Source organism: Phymastichus coffea, unplaced genomic scaffold, assembly GCF_024137745.1.
Source record: "Phymastichus coffea isolate CEN01 unplaced genomic scaffold, Cenicafe_Pcof_1.1 PCOF00078, whole genome shotgun sequence".
In the NCBI taxonomy this organism is placed as follows: Eukaryota; Metazoa; Arthropoda; class Insecta; order Hymenoptera; family Eulophidae; genus Phymastichus; species Phymastichus coffea.
Genome location: NW_026706889.1, coordinates 488,766 through 504,486, shown reverse-complemented (window position 1 = coordinate 504,486; position 15,721 = coordinate 488,766). Strand labels below are relative to the sequence as shown.

General features: G+C 41.2%; 2 protein-coding genes across 4 annotated transcripts in view; one reads left to right on the top strand and one right to left on the bottom strand.

Annotated features, from left to right (window-relative positions):
- Positions 1 to 1,137: 1,137 nt before the first annotated feature.
- Positions 1,138 to 2,793, top strand: LOC131668485 (pre-rRNA-processing protein TSR2 homolog). 2 transcript variants are annotated; one of them, XM_058942696.1, is made up of 3 exons: positions 1,138 to 1,264; positions 1,491 to 1,656; positions 1,720 to 2,793. In XM_058942696.1, exons 2-3 carry the CDS (start codon positions 1,539 to 1,541, stop codon positions 2,055 to 2,057), a joined length of 456 nt encoding a protein of 151 aa, XP_058798679.1. In that variant the 5' UTR covers positions 1,138 to 1,264; positions 1,491 to 1,538; the 3' UTR covers positions 2,058 to 2,793. The 2 variants fall into 2 exon arrangements, with proteins under 2 accessions (XP_058798679.1, XP_058798678.1); XM_058942695.1 differs by having other exon boundaries at positions 1,491 to 2,793.
- A 1,875-nt stretch (positions 2,794 to 4,668) lies between these two features.
- LOC131668469 (protein timeless homolog) overlaps positions 4,669 to 15,721 on the bottom strand; it is a 78,153-nt gene continuing 67,100 nt past the window's right edge. Inside the window, exons 16-31 of one of the 2 annotated variants that reach the window (XM_058942667.1) lie at positions 11,688 to 11,768; positions 11,503 to 11,587; positions 11,227 to 11,425; positions 10,474 to 10,714; positions 9,885 to 9,985; positions 8,611 to 8,710; positions 8,391 to 8,522; positions 6,881 to 7,102; positions 6,388 to 6,669; positions 6,210 to 6,311; positions 6,004 to 6,132; positions 5,858 to 5,944; positions 5,637 to 5,783; positions 5,445 to 5,558; positions 5,181 to 5,384; positions 4,669 to 5,107 (exon numbers count right to left, since the gene is read on the bottom strand). In XM_058942667.1, coding sequence (XP_058798650.1) covers positions 4,953 to 5,107; positions 5,181 to 5,384; positions 5,445 to 5,558; positions 5,637 to 5,783; positions 5,858 to 5,944; positions 6,004 to 6,132; positions 6,210 to 6,311; positions 6,388 to 6,669; positions 6,881 to 7,102; positions 8,391 to 8,522; positions 8,611 to 8,710; positions 9,885 to 9,985; positions 10,474 to 10,714; positions 11,227 to 11,425; positions 11,503 to 11,587; positions 11,688 to 11,768 — 2,381 coding nt within the window. In that variant the 3' untranslated portion in view covers positions 4,669 to 4,952. The remainder of the gene's footprint in view (positions 5,108 to 5,180; positions 5,385 to 5,444; positions 5,559 to 5,636; positions 5,784 to 5,857; positions 5,945 to 6,003; positions 6,133 to 6,209; positions 6,312 to 6,387; positions 6,670 to 6,880; positions 7,103 to 8,390; positions 8,523 to 8,610; positions 8,711 to 9,884; positions 9,986 to 10,473; positions 10,715 to 11,226; positions 11,426 to 11,502; positions 11,588 to 11,687; positions 11,769 to 15,721) is intronic. The other variant, XM_058942668.1, reaches the window with a different exon arrangement.

Here is a 15,721-nt window from a genome sequence, read left to right as displayed (position 1 = left end):
TGAAATTTTCAGGAAGATTCACTTGTTACATAAAACGACTTCAATTAAATTTTTAGAAATACTCATGGATAATTTCAAAAGCTATGATTTTTTTTAATGAAAATTTTCTATTTTTATATAACTTTTCTTTAAAGCAGTTAGAAAAGCCATTTTTATTTTAAATCAACGAAAAATTAAAACACTCTAGGTTGCGTTATAAAATATACAAAATTTTATATGCAACACCGAAAAAAACTGAAAAAGAAATTTTCATAAATAAAAAATATACAATCTCGAATTTAAACTAGATTTTTGTTCGAAAACTCGTAATTCTAAGTTTGTACCCTTCATAATTTAAAAACACACCGAACGAGCAACTATACGATGAATTTCGTTGCATAGAATTTGAGTTATCAATGCCGACTAAATACACAACATAGACACACACTTACAGACATTTCTCAAAAATGGTTTATTATACTTCTAGTACCTTGAAACATATTTCTATGATGTTTTTAAGCAAACTTTTTTTTCATTAAACCAGAGCTTTCTCTATGAGGAAGCAAAAATATCGGGTGAAAAGCAATAACTTCTGCTTTATCAAATCGACAAAAAGTTAAAAAACAGCTCCTAATTCACTTAACGCGTAGGCTATAAACAAGCATGCTTCAAACCGATTATCAACAGAACGAGATTAAGGTGAATCGATTGAGTTATGTACCCGCTTCGAATTGTCTATTTATACTCTTATGTTCGTGATAGTATGAAGCTTTGATTATACTTACACAGTCTGGTTATATACACTAACCTATTTATTATTATTTTCTATGTTCATTTTTAAACCTTCATCTGTTCTGTGGTTTATATTAGCTTTTCTTCTTAGTCACTAAGTTGTCATACTGGTATCATTCACTCTTTTAATTATAAATATACTGTTAATCACTGAAATTTGTTCATATTCCACTTGCTATATAAAATTAAACTATATAAGTAGACTTATATTTATTCATCTAGTTAATCGTTCTATAACATATGTTATTTTCGATTATAAACATAATCAATACAATATCAATAACTATTTATACCATTACCGCGACACCCTAATGCTGCGAACCGCTGGCGACGGTCACAGGACTAGGTATAGTGGAATACTAGAATACGGACTACGAACGCGAAGTCTAAATGGTATTTGGAATGGGAGTTGTAAAAAGAATTTTATTTTAGAAGTCATAATTACTACTGTAATAATAGTCTTAACAAATCTCGAAACCGCGTGGACATACAGGTATCCTTTATATTGAATTTTAACTTGTAGTTCACTATTATTTCGTATTTTGAGAGGTTAATTTTTTTCAACTAACCTTTTTTATATTTTTTTTCAAATGTCATGGTTTTAGCCATGATCTGATAGTCTTAATGACAATGGAATAATAAAATCGTTTGTTTAATCGTATAAGATTATGTATTTACAAGTTGATTATCATTCATTTTTCAAAATGGCTTTTTTTAAGGTTTAATGAGAATATTGCTCATCTAGAACCCATCTTTTTCATCAAAATATGACTGAGAATCAAACAACTTCATTTAGTATTATACAAAGGATATTTAGTAACTGGACTGCGCTGAGGATGACGGTGGAACATGGCAATGGTTCCATCGATGCTGCACATAGCTTCTGTGAGTACATTGATAAAACTTTATCAATGAACGAAAAGCTGCATTATACAGATATTTCTGAAGTGTTAGAGGATGTTTTGGATGAGGATTTTAATACAAGAGTTGAAGATGATAGTGAAAAGGAGGTTGCTCGTGATATTCTTCGATTTCACAATTATATCACAACAAATGATATGGTGACATTGACAAATGAACTACAAAAGCTACCTCCTCTTCAGCCTTGGATCATTCCAAAGTTTAAATTTCTTTGCACTGCCAAATTGGAGGGTAACAGCAATGGTAATAATGAGAATAAAAATAATTTGGATGGAATAATAGGTGATAGTGAAGCTGTCAAGTCTAATAGTGACATGGAAGTTGATAGCGAAGGATGGTCTGTAATACAAAGAAGAAAAAAGTAATAGTTTCTAGTACTTTCATTAGTTTTTTCAGTTTCATACACCATTTTGTAAATATGTAATTATTTATACAACTATGAGGTAAAATTATTATTTTATAGACGTAAGATAATGGATGACGATTAACGTTTAATATTAAACTTTACAGTAACAATTAAAACTTGTTATTTGATGCAATGTAATATTTATAAATTGTAATGTAAATGACGCTCTGAAAATAGTATAAAAATACAAGAAAAATAATTGCTGCGATTGAACAACATTTTGGTTAGAAAGAGTAAATAAATATGATAGCTCGTTAACTTCAAGTCTAAATAAATTCATTCGCAACAAGATTCCGCAATCCCACGTGCATACGATCCAAGTCTGTGCGCATGCGCGGAAATTCCAGCTGTTATCGAAGCCGAAGAGCTGGCGCAAGGCCATGCCTCCCACCTGCGAACGTACAAGGAGCCCGCGCTTCTATCGGGAGAACACGTTGAGAAGAAGTGGTATGAGCGGTTACCTCCATCGCACACATGTTCTCTTACCACGCAGACCACGTGTTCTGACGAGGCATTGATTTGCAAATCTCGCGTGGCTTGATTCGTGATGTGCCTTTTCGCCGGTATACTGTTTATATCGCGATACCTCTTCCAGCATTCTATTTGCCGGAGACCAACGAGTTCAGTTTAGAATGCACGTGGTCGCCTCGCGGTCAAATATCTCGACAGATTCGCTCTGCTTACTTGGTTTGTTTAGGCGGCCGTGTAGGTATGAACATACACGGCTAACAAAGTATGGTACTAATTTTATTCACTTTGACGGATTTGAGTTTTTATTTTATGGTTTTGTGTTGTTGAATGTTGAAGTTAAACTTTTACATTACAGTTATAATAATAAAAGTATTTAACGTGAATTTGCCTAAAATTGAGTTTTCCTTTCAGCACAATAAACAAAGTTTTAAGAAATGTATAAATGTTGACACATTTTAAGATCGCATTGCAAATGTCGCTCCATAATTATAATTAATAATTTATAAAAACAATTAATTTCGAATTAAAATTTTCAACAAAAAATTCACATGTATTGTCCTATTAGCGAAAAACACTTTACACGTCCTTACACTACGTTTGACTTGACAATATTAATTAATTGACCATTCACATTTACAGTTATTAGATTGTTATATAAATTTTGGTGTATACAGTTGAGCAGGAAAGCTTGCGTTAATTGCATTAATTGCTACCAAAAATATTTAAACTTTTATAGGTGGTATGTAGACATCGGCATCAACCGCAGCCTTGAAATCCATTCCAATACCCACACACTCATGAAACATTCAATACAGAGAGATATAGAGAAAGGGAATATACTGAGGGTCGCCCATTTATTGGTCGACTTGATCGTTCGCCGCGCGCGCAGCCTGCCAGCCTTCCGTCACTACAGGGTATGTGTGCGCGCCGCACATACAATCGAGTTCTCCGATGATATTAATCGGATATTAATAAAGGTCACGTACACGCTCTATATACTGCTGCTGTGTACCGGTATATGTGTGTAAGCACACTACCGTTGAAAGTGAGGAAGAGCAGCACCAACTCCGTGCATTTGCTGTTAGCCTGATTCGCAATCCGCGACACACGGAGCTCTCGCGTCGACGTTCTTCGCCGTCGAACACCTGCGCGACGTCTTCGACGTCCGCGCTTGCTCTCGCGCAAAAGCCCGGCGATGCAGCGCAGCATAGCGAGTCGTTGACACGCGCCGGAAGACTCCTCACCTGCCCATCAAAAGACGCAGAGTCGTCCGCGCTGGCTAACGCTCGAACAGGCTAACAGCTTCGTCAGGAGCATACCCGGTCCGGAGCGCGCCCGCGCTTTAGCTCGCTCGCCTTGCTCTCTTGCTGATTGCCTGTACGCACGTTTGTGACTGTCAGAGAAATTGGAGACCGTGAAGACTCTTTCAGCCGCACACTCGCAGTTTATCTCGTTTAACATAAAAGATTTTTCAAATTTCTTGTTTGTTTATGCTAATTTAACATATACCATAAGTTGCATACATGAGAACAACTTATATAATTCATCATTATTCCTCTTTACTCAACGAAGTATTCAAACGTTAGAGACCTTTTGCATTTATCAATACGAATAGTGCACCAACTACATGTTGTCAATCAATTCTATGCTGAACAATAACCATTAAGTTTACCTATCATGACTCAATTAAAATTATTTGTATCGATAGATTCGCCAAATTAAGATACAGGATTTTATTCTTTTAACCGACATTATAAAAGTGTTTTATAAAAATCATGTGAGAAACGCTTGCTCTTAATGATTTCTGTTTGCCTGGTGCGGACTTGGCGAAATGTGGACGCCTTTCAAGAGCACTTTTTCTTTGTTATTTTGACCATGCGTGTACGAGGTCTTCTTATGGAATATCGTTCGGTTTTCTTTCATTTTTTTCTCTTAATATGATATTATTCCTTCAAGTGTCTCTTTCATGATCTTAATCCTAATTTCTTTGTACCAGTTTATACTAAAGCAAACCTTATAAGACTTACGAAACTCCAATTATTTATTAAAATTTACAAACACTTTATTACATACTTTTTACTAATAGCACACGTATTTTTGTTAAAACCGTTACAAGTATAAATAATTAGAAACTAAATTGCCAGACAATATAAATGTGTGAGAAATAATAAAAAAGAGTATCGTAAATAATGTAAAAATAGTAGACTATTAACTCTACATACTAATTCCGTGTTTTTTTTAATGCCATCGCCTCTTTTTAAGCTGACCTCGGTGTTTCGCGAGCAGATGGCAGCACTTACAAGGTAGATTAAGATACTGTGAAATAGATTTGTGCAAAATCAGTATTTAAAAAAGCAGCGTAGACTGCAGAGACGCGGCTTTTCTAATCTTCGTCGCTATTCATTACTCTAGTTTGTTTCTTCTGCTGCGAGTTTCGTGGCACCGCAACGTCTTCATCGTCGCTATCTAGTATACGACGTTTTTTCTGTACAGGAGTCTCTGTGTCGCAGTCATTCGAGCGGTTTCTTTTAGTCTCAGCTGTTGAATAAATCAAATAACTATTCAGCAATTAATTCGAAATTGATATTCCATAAAAATGAAGACATCTTACGAAAAAGTTTATCAATAGCTTGTAAAGCTTTTTCAGCTTCTGATTCCGAATCCGAGTCGACAATTTTACGTATCCTCCTGGACTTGGAGTTTTCGCTTTGAAGAGTGATCTTCGTTTGAGCCTTGACTTGTGATTGACACTCCGTGTCCATTTTTTCATTCTCCGAATCTGAATCAAATATTCGCTTTGATCTGGCTGACTTATCTGTTTAACGAGAAAGTATGATAACAATTGTGCAAAGTATAATGAAATCCGGTGTTTTACCTTCACTTGAGTCACCAATGATAGTTTCATCGTTTTGTGCTCTCAAAGATTTTTCTACATCGTCCTCCGAATCGGAAGAACCAACTACACTTTTGATTCGTTTAGATTTGGGCTCTTTTAAACACGTAGAAAAAATATAATAAATTAATGTTTTTCAACGGAAAATTAAAAAAATATATTATTTAAGATTACCTTGCGACTGAGACAAATATTCATTATTCACGTCGTTGACGTCCTCTCGAAAGTTCGATGTAACACTATTTTCAGACGCCTTCGTTTGTTTTTCGTCGAAACCATTAAGTTGCGATGTAATTTGGTCTCTTTTCAGTTGACTATTTGCTAATAGATGATAAATTTATCAATTAATTGACAGGTTGTGACACATGTGTACTCGACTCTAACATTAAACTTACTATTTCGAGACATTTGAGAAGTAATATTTTCTACTGTACCAAAGTCATTTGATGCCGGGCATTGCTTCTTGAAATAATTAGACTTACCTGCAATAAATGCAAATTACATTTTCATAGTAAAAATATAGCCGTATTATTTGACTTACCATTTGTAAGATTTTCCTTCTCTATATCACAATCTTTATCAAAAGTAGAGTTTTCACTATCTTCGTTAAAATATTTACTATTGGATTTCATTGGTGTGTTTATAGCAGAAGTGGATAGTTCAGCTTCTTCTTCAAAGATAAAGAAAAAGTTTAGAGTCAATCTAAATGTTCTAAACCAGCTAACTTTTATAAATATATATTATTACTGTCTGAATCGTTGTTGACGTCCTTTTGTAGGTTATTATACTGCCTCAGTTTTTCAAAGATATCATCATCGTCACTAGACTCATCATTTTTTACAGCTGGAGCTGCGGATGAACAAAGCAATCACTAGGAGTTATATGTCCATAATAATTAATATTTTCTGATTAAACGTTTACCAACCTTCTTCAATAAAATCTCCTTTCAGTGCAGCATCAATAATATCGATACGCTTTTTAATAGTGGTGACGAGCATAGTGGCAGGAATACGCCAGTAAGTTTCCTCTAAGTTCGGCGCGTGCATACCAGATCCATGCAGGAATCGTTGGAAACTCGGCGAATCCATAGCAGTCGATGAGTTTGCTGTGAGCGGCACCAATGCTATACCTTCGTTACTCTCTTCGTCTCGATCTTCCAGTGAGTCCTCTAGGGACTCCTTCAGCCACTCCAATGATTCGCGCATGCCTAAGCGGACCGCGTTGAGATTAGGATGTATTATGAAAATTGAAAGTTTCAAAGGTGAACGCTTTAAAGAAATTGGCATCTTGGGATACTTTGGTATTTTACTATAGGGAGCTTAATTTACTTTTGTTTGAAAGCAGGTTATAAATACTATAATTGCTGTTTCATACCGCAGAATTTTTTACAGCGAGCTCGTGGCTTTTTTTTTACTTACCATTGCCGATGATTTCTTTTAACATTTGCGACAACTGCGCATCGGTATAAGCGATCACAGGTTCATTTTTCTTGTTGGAGCCTTGTTTTCGCTTTTTTTGCTTTTTATTTCTAATTGCGGAACTGTGGGAAGCTCTAGTTCCATCAGAATCGTCCGACTCTCGATCCGAATCATCATTTTCATCTTCACTCGCTGAACGCGTCTCCCAAGAAGATTTTGCCCCTTGAAAGTTCAAAAGCTTATTTGCTATAAGATCATGTCATCTTTTGAGAAACTTGCTTATTAAACATGAATATCTCCTCTAACACTATATGAAAAATAAGCATGCAAGCTTGAAAGGCGAGAGAGAGAGAGAGGGGGGGGGGGGAGAACGGGTGGAGGCTGCACTTTAGTCTACGATCAAAGTGAAGAAAAAACATCAGGAGCGATTGGCTATTGGACGATGAATCTTGGGAAGTGTGTTAGAGGTGGAAGAAGAAAATTGCTGGTACATACTTCGATATATTCGTCTGTCTGTCTGATAGGTGGTTGCATTGCATACAAACAAGGTGTACGCGAGCGAGAGAGCGGAAAACAATTTCTATGATAAATATGCAGAGGCTGCGTGCATTGTGAGCAGAGAATAAGAGCGTTTGATATGCTTCCGTAAGAGATAGAACTTGAATCCATGCTCTATCGACCTATCGACTTGGTTTTTCTATGGGAAAATATTGCTTCTCGCCCGGTCGCTCGCTATATCGAGCTGTAAAGTAAGATGTTTATTTTGCGACGGGATATTTTTGGATTTTATTTCGTTCTGCCTGGCGATATTTTCATTGCTATTTCGACGCTGAGAATGCATTGGAAATGCATCGATTTTTTGGCGCCAGAGCTAGAAGCTTATTTTTATCAAGTGTGACATTTACCAAACAAATATTCAAACGAAGTTAAGCTTTTGCCAGTAACTGAGCTCTTCGTGAAAATTTCATGTTCAGCTGTCTATCCAGGCTAATGGTTTTAAAGTGTCAAAACATGGGCAGTTATTTTAGGAATTGTAAAAACCAACATTTCGTAGCCGGTTCATTGTGTGTCGCGACAAAGAGAGAGAGAGAGAGAGAGAGAGAGAGAGAGAGAGAGAGAGAGAGAGAGAGAGAGAGAGAGAGAGAGAGAGAGAGAGAGAGACGAGATTTACACGCACGAATAGCGTACGCGAAACGCAGCAACGACTGAGAGGAGCGTCATTGTATCAATCGCCGACGCTAGGTTAGCTGGCACGCTGTCCGTTTTGTCGCTGGCTGATGTATACGCGCAGTCGCGTCAACGCATTTCGGGCTCATTGTGGCCATGCCAGCAACAAGAGCGCGAGCGAGCGAAACATCCAGCGACAGTTTGGTGGAAAACAGAGGGACAGGCGCGTGCGAGCATTCGGAATCAATCGAGCGATGAAATTAATTCAATGATCATTGGCTTTTGTTTGCTATCTTTTTCCTGTACGGGCGCGAGCTTTGTTGAGATAATCTGCTGTACGTACCGGTGCTCTTTCTGCTGCGTTTCTTTCGCAACTGTTTCGGGTCTTCCACCATCTGTAGCTCCAATAACTTTTCTTTAATTTTCAGCTTGGAGCGTTTGATTCGCAGACCGTCGTAAATCCAACCAACGGGATCTGAAAGCCAAGTGGCAATTTTATTCAGACGGCAAAAGCGAAAATTGCATCGGACCAAATGAATAAACGCGAAAAAACTTATTCTGACCATCTTCATCCTTCGCACTCTGCCAGAGCTCAGCCAGCTGTTCCTTTTCCTCTTCGGACCATTCCTTTGGCAATCTCTTTTGAATTTCGCTTCGAACGCCCTGTAAAACGAATTTCATCTTTAGTATCTCACTTTATGCAGCGAAATGTCCTTTCCATGAGCTCAACATGAGCTTGCTCTGTAGAGTAAAAATCCAACTAAATATCCTATCAAAAGAAGTATGCAAATGATAATGTAGAAACTATAGCTAACACGGTTAGAGCATAGCTTCCTCACCCACATCCCGGGGCAATGGAAATGGCGCATTGCTAAATTACAGGGCTCAATCGATATCTGCTGTGCACCGATTAACAAAATGATAGCAAAAAAACGTATTTTGCTAATCGTCCTTCGCTATTTTTACGCTTGAAATGTGTATGCTAGAGCGAACATTTCAGCTGGCTCACAAATAACGAAACTCAGCTTGGCTAACAAAAAAGCGCTCGCGAGTTGTGGTTATATACCAATTAAAATGTACGAACACGAAGTAGATAACGGACTTTTCAAAGTGGAATTAGTCTGACTATTTTTTCGCTCGTGTAGGAACGACTAATTTACATCCGTTTCAAAGGTCGCAAAATTTTAAATAAAACGCAGCTTGGAAACTCAGCCGTTCGGTGCAAAATTGCATAATTGACTGCTGAAATAAAATAAATTTGAAAAGAAATGTCGAGACTTAAATTAGCGATTCCAGAAAAAGGAGCTGTAGCTTCGACCAATCGAAATGGAACAATTGAGCAATCTGAAAAGTTGAGGAGAAAAGTAAATAAAAATCGCAGCACAGCCACAAGTTTTTCAGCTGTGACACCTCGAAAGCTACAAACTATCCGTAGAGAAAATAAAGCTGCTGCGCGAATAGTCGGCGGACGTAAAGAAGAAAAAAAAAAGAAAATATGCCCCGCCAGGGAAATCTAGGAAAAGTCTCTATTTTATCGGCGCGACATAGGTACACTCGTGAAAACACATGATAATTGAACGCATCAAAGCAACAGTGCACATCGACACATCGACGCATCGTCTCTCTATATCTCTCTTGCCCCAGCTTCAAATTTGCGGCTTCGCTCTTCCCCCTCCTCATCTGAGCGTTTTTAATCCTAGTTGTTTTCAATTGCCACTGCTCATTTTACGGGCATCCGAGATATCGATTTGCGTCGAAGCTACTCGAGCACCAGCTTACGAGCTTTGATGATGTGCAACAAGCGAACAATGAACTGTACGGTACGATAAAAAATTACCTTGGAATTGACGATTAGACACATCTCTTTCAGTTTCCTTATAATGGCTCGCCTTGTGCGCGTTTGATTGATCAGACTAGCCTGGATAAAGTTGATTACATCTGAAACGAAATATTCGAAGTATAAAATATTTTGTCAATAGTAATAATTATTCAATGTTACTTATTTTCATAAGCTGTGAGAGCATTGTTTGGCAAAAATGAGTTAGTGAAAATGATTGACGTGATACGGGTCATCGGACGTAGACGTTATTCGATGTTCGTTAGCAAGCTCAAAATTGGTGAGCATAATTTTTGCAAAACAAGATACAAACGAGCTTCCTTCCGTCTAGCCGTCTGAAAAACTTTGAAGCAAGCCCATCAAAAGAGCGAAATACGAGCAAGTCTCGCGTACATCCCAAACAATATCTCGCTTACATTTTCATTTTACAGCGACACTAACCCCGATAAGCCGGCTACACTTTTTTACGGCTCCCTTTTGCACGACGGGCAAATGAAGCCGGCAAAACGAGAAACATAAAAAAAACGAGAGAGAAGAAAGTCGGCGAGGACGGGGGTGTAGCAGCTAAATCAAAAAATTAAGTACCCACCCTGCGGATATTTGTTGGTTTGATGCTCCATAAACAGCAGCCTTAACTCGTCCTCCTCTTGCTCGGTCCACGCATTCTTGGATGCTTTCTTGTTGTTAGCGTGTTCGACATCGTAACCGTCAGTCATCTCGACTGCCTGCTTTGTTGACTTCCAGAACAGCAGTTCCATGTAGGCCTTTGGATTACGCGATGCCACCTCGGCGAAACTGCGGAATACGTGACGACCAAATGCCGCCAATTCCTGAGAATTTCAAATATGCGAATTCAACTTGTACGGGAAAAAGGGGGAAAGGGGGAAAAAGGGGGAAAAGGGGGAAAAGGGAGAAAAGGGTGGGGGGGGGGGGGAAGGAACGAAGCGCAGACGATTTTTCACCGCGAGATTGAAGTTGTTTTTATGATGCTGCTCTCTGCGAGAAGGCGATAGGGTTTTTAAGGACTTTTGACGAGTTGCAACGTGAATTTGACGTGGCTTTATTTAAAAGTTTCATACTTTTACATGAAAATGCTCGTGGATTGGATTGCGTGTGGCTCAAGCTGGCAATTCTTTCAACATTTATACGAATTATTCTTTAATCAACTGGCAATGACAGTCGATACGTAGCCATTGTTACGCTTGTGAAAGAACTTGGCCACTCGGGGAAATGAAAGTTTCGAGACAAGCCAAAATCGTCAACGTGAAATTAACTTTGAGCAATTAGACAGCTGTCTCTTCACGTTCATCGGATCATTCTAAAATTATTTAAACAGACTAACCTGGTGAGCGCGTTCATTAGACCGGAATAGTCTTTGGAAAACTCGGAATATGGAGGCTTGGTACATCATCGCTGTCATTTTACACTCGAAAGAAATTCGATGGAGAATTTTTAGGACGTAGTAATTGACCTCCGGTGCGTTCTTCTCAAATTGCTTTAGCAAAATATTCAGATTACTGACAACTCGCACATTTGCAAATCTGCAAGAGGACCAAGACAATGAGTAATGTTGTTGCATCGTGTTGAGCAACAACAAAACTATAGGTTCAAGGCTCACCGCTGCATAAAATCCATAAATTTGAAGCTGGACTCTTTGAATCGTGCTGTTTCTGCTTCTTCGTTTTCCTCGCTGTCGGCCTCTTCTGCAAATTCATTATTACTTATCACTAACGAGCTGCCTACCGAAATCGAAGGGCTTACCAAACACTTGTCGGCAGAGAAAGCAGCTAAGACAGTACGTACCATCACAGTTAAGTTGACTTTGGATCTGATTTCCATCGTTAGCCTGACTGCGAGAGGCTGCCACGGCTGTTTCATCTGCAACTGATAAGAAGGTCTCGGCATTGGTACAAGCGGTCACGCGAACAACGGCATCCCTCGAATATAACCGCGCGAGAGATTAATTATCGTTCTTTCGACTTCCGCAAACTTGCAGTGGGATCAACGAAGCGGCGCAGCAAAGTGGAAAGGAAAGGCTCTCGTAAAAAACTGAATTGAAGTGCAATCCGCTTGCCATAGCTTAACAGCTTTAGCGTCACCGAATGAATTCCTTTTAATTAAGGGCTCCCCGAGAAAAGAAGATTAGAGGCGCACGCGTGATGACTGCGCACGATGAACGGGATGGCCGGGCTCTTGGGTAATAGAAAAATAAATCGACGGAAGAAGCGCTCGGCCGCTAACTGACTTGTCCTCGTGTCCTCGTCACAGAAGATTTTCTCCTTTATTTTAGCTGCGTGTTTTTCAAGCTCCCCTTTGTGTTATGGTTCATCCATCCGAAAAGTTGCAGCGCTCACACGGATTTGGATTCCGACGTTGGCGCCCATTATCGCGGCCGACGACAGAAGGATGCAGCAAATGAGCGAATCGCTTGGACTGGTGCGCCTCTAACGGTAACAACGTCACTTGCAGAAAAAGCTTAATCGGTCGAAAGCACAATCGAGGGCCAAGGCCAAAAGGCAATCCCCGAAAGCCACGGAAGTTGCCATTAGATTAAAGGAGGGAGAGCGCCAAACTCTGGCCAACTGTGGCCCGCGCGAGCGACTTTTCATAATCCCGGCGGGCCGACGCGGCGGCCTCTCGCTCCTTGCTACGTACATTAGAGCCATCAAGAGGCGCTTTTGCTTCCTCGCGCCACGCCACCGCTGCCAGTGCTTATTACGGCAATTAACAAGCCGCGCTCTCCGCGTACGTGGGCAAGATGTAATCGCCAAAGAGAGCGACGATAAACCGAGCGAGCGCTGCGCTTCGAGGCTTTAATGTACTTTTAATGCGCGAGACTGAGACGAGATTGAAGAGATTGAAGGGGCCAGCCAGCGTTTCGAGTAAGCGCATTCGCTCTCGCGCGCGTTGGGCGCGCGTTGGGCGCGCGTTGGGCTCTCGTTGGGCTCTTCTTGCTACAAGGCTTTTTGGCTTTTACAGCCTGCCGGGATCAGGACAGCACAATGCTGCGGCGCTTTAACGCTGATTAGCTGCTGCCCTGGCTTCGTATTCGCACGCCGTGGACGTTATTACGTTTGCCGATGCGCCATCCGTGCATCTGCGTTCGGCTGGCCCGCGGATTTCTCCTATCATTTTCACGATTAATTAGCGCAACGGATGATGTTGCATTCAACAACGTCCATCAGACGTGACCATTAATGCCGCTACAATACGTGCCTCGGCAAGTTTATCGTGAGAACGAGATTAATATGCCATCCCTACCCAATCGGACGTTGCCTTCGTTACTTTTCGCCGCCCTTTCTCTTTGTCCACGCCAGAACAATGGCCTGCAGCGCAGTTGGCAGCCCAACCCACTAGACTGATGTCGAATGAGCTAACTTTGCCATTGCGCCGTCGCGCCGTCGCGCCACCACTCGTTAGAACATCCTTGCGGGCTGCTTTCGTCAAAAGTGCGACAGTCGAAACTTAGGCCCGATCCTTGATGCTATTTAGCCAACTTTTCTTCGAGCAGCAATGAACGAGCGAGCACAGGCGATACAACCGACGAGGAAGTGATTGGACAACGAAATCGAAAAACGACGAGAGTATTGGCACAACAATACCGACTCCACTCAGATGCGTTGATGAAATTTAGCAAGTATTGTCAGAGCCACTACCATCTCACAAATCTCACAATTAGCCTCGAACATCCTCTAAAATAGGAGGTATCGTGTGGGAAGAGAAGCCAGCAAGTGGATGTAAAATCGGTTCACGAGATAAAGACAGGGAAAGATCCTGGGCAAAAGTTGAACACCTTAATGCGCCGCCCGGGCCGCCCGGGCCGCCCGGGCCGCGGCGAAACTCGCGCGCGCCAAGATTAAGCAGATAAAAGCGCAAAAACTTGGCGACGTGGCTTTTCTTTCTTTTGTCTTTTGTTCGGATACGAGGTCTTAATTGTGTTGTACGCTTTTATCTCTCGCCGCTTTTATTGTCTTCTGCCGGTCCAGGCTTAATTGCGTTAGATACGAGGTTGCCGGCCTCATTATGGAAATCGACGGTATGTCCGTTAATTCGTTTACTCCGCTCTTACTTTGAAGCGACAGTACATTGTGAGGCAAGCACAGAAATTCCCTAGACTTAATTGAATTGAATGGGAATAGCCGGATTACTGCTTAATTGATGAAGCTACGTGGAAACGAATGAGCATGCTTAGTTGGGATCTTCTTGGGAACTTGCAACTCGTCCGCAAAGAAGCAACAGCGAAAAACCTCGAGATACCTCGGCTCGTCGTTGCTTGTGCGCGATCCCCGAAACGGCCATCCAGGCGTTAAGTCACTTCGATGAAGCTATCGATAAAAACACGATAGCGGTGAATAAAATAAAATCAATGCGACTTGCCCCTAGCACCAACTTGAATTTTCTCTCTCTCTCTCGCTTTTTTCAGCTAGAAGTCTGGCGCAACGCACGGACTCCAATATCGCCAAGCACGTACGGACCCTTTTACTTCCTTCGAGCAGTAGTCCGGCAAACGTTGTTCGCCAATTTGCATATTGACGTCGCTTGCTGCTAGACCTTTCCGGTCACTTATCCAATTGAAATATTAGTGCGCGAGTCCGCGTGCGCGTGTGTGTGCAAGAGATAAGCAAACAAAGTTTGTAATGACTGTTACTGCTCCGCTTTGCAACGCGCGTCGCAGCTCTTGATTCAATTAAGGTAATAAGAGGCTTATATTTGAACGCAAGTTTCCGAAACTTACAACAGCCCACATACACATTCTTAAAGTTAAGCAAATATTCATAAGTCGGTGTGAAATTACGTTGGCTAGTTTATTTTAGTACTTACCTAGCCGTTCCCTTGCCCTTTCCACTGACAGTTAATTAATTCGCTAGCTCGCGCATCTACTTGTTTAATCGTGAGCTTTTGCCTGGGATGACGCGATGACGCGTTGACGTGTGCCTTTGCACTCGCACTCGCTGCTGGATGCGCACTAATGGACGCGGCGGAAACAAAGTGGGCAGCGTTATCGATCGAAATGGCGCAATGCACAAATGAATAAAAATACCGTAAGAAAGAGGCCGTTGAAAAGAAGCAAGGGAAAAAATAAATGAGAATATCGGTAAAAGTAGACAAACGTGCCAATTAAAGAGCAAAGAGCACAAAAGCGAGCGCGCGATTCGGCATAAAGAGCCTCGCGGCGTTCGCGTCAAGAACAGAGAACGAGCGAAATAGACCGTTAATTCTTCTCACTTTTCAATAAACTCTCTTGGCGTTCGACTTGCTGCAGGCATTCAGTGCCAATTCCCTCTCCGCGGTACATAGACGCGCGCGAAATCACGTACGGAGAGCAGAGCAATTCGCCACCGCCGCCGCCATGCCTCTTCAATAATCATAACGCCGTGAAAGGAACAGGAAACTCTCCGAGCCATACACGCGGATGCGCGAGCAAAGCACAAAAGCTTGCCGTTGCGCGCTAATGACGTGATCGATATGTGCTCTTCCAACCATCGTGGCTTCGATGCTTGCAATTACTCGAGCTGAAGGATAACGACGCGCGCGGCTTGCACTCGCTTTTTCCTCTTTTCGGCAGCACTCGACTCACTCGACTTACCCTCGTAAGTTGTTCGTTCGTTCTTTTGCTGGACGAATCCGTAGCTAGTTCGTCAAATTTCACGCGACCTAAAGTCCAGTGGCTGTTCCGCCAAAGTAGTTATCTATCCGAGAGCCAATGGAGCCTGCAGCATAGATGAATTATTTATCGTGATGCGCGCTATCGATCGGTCTGCACTTTCGTCGAGGGTGCGAGCACGTGTAAAGGGCCGAATGACAAAGGAGGATAACGGCAATGGATTAGCTTCATG

Coding starts and splice junctions, on each gene's coding strand:
- LOC131668485 (XM_058942695.1), top strand. CDS start 1,539: ATGACTGAGAATCAAACAACTTCATTTAGTATTATACAAAGGATATTT.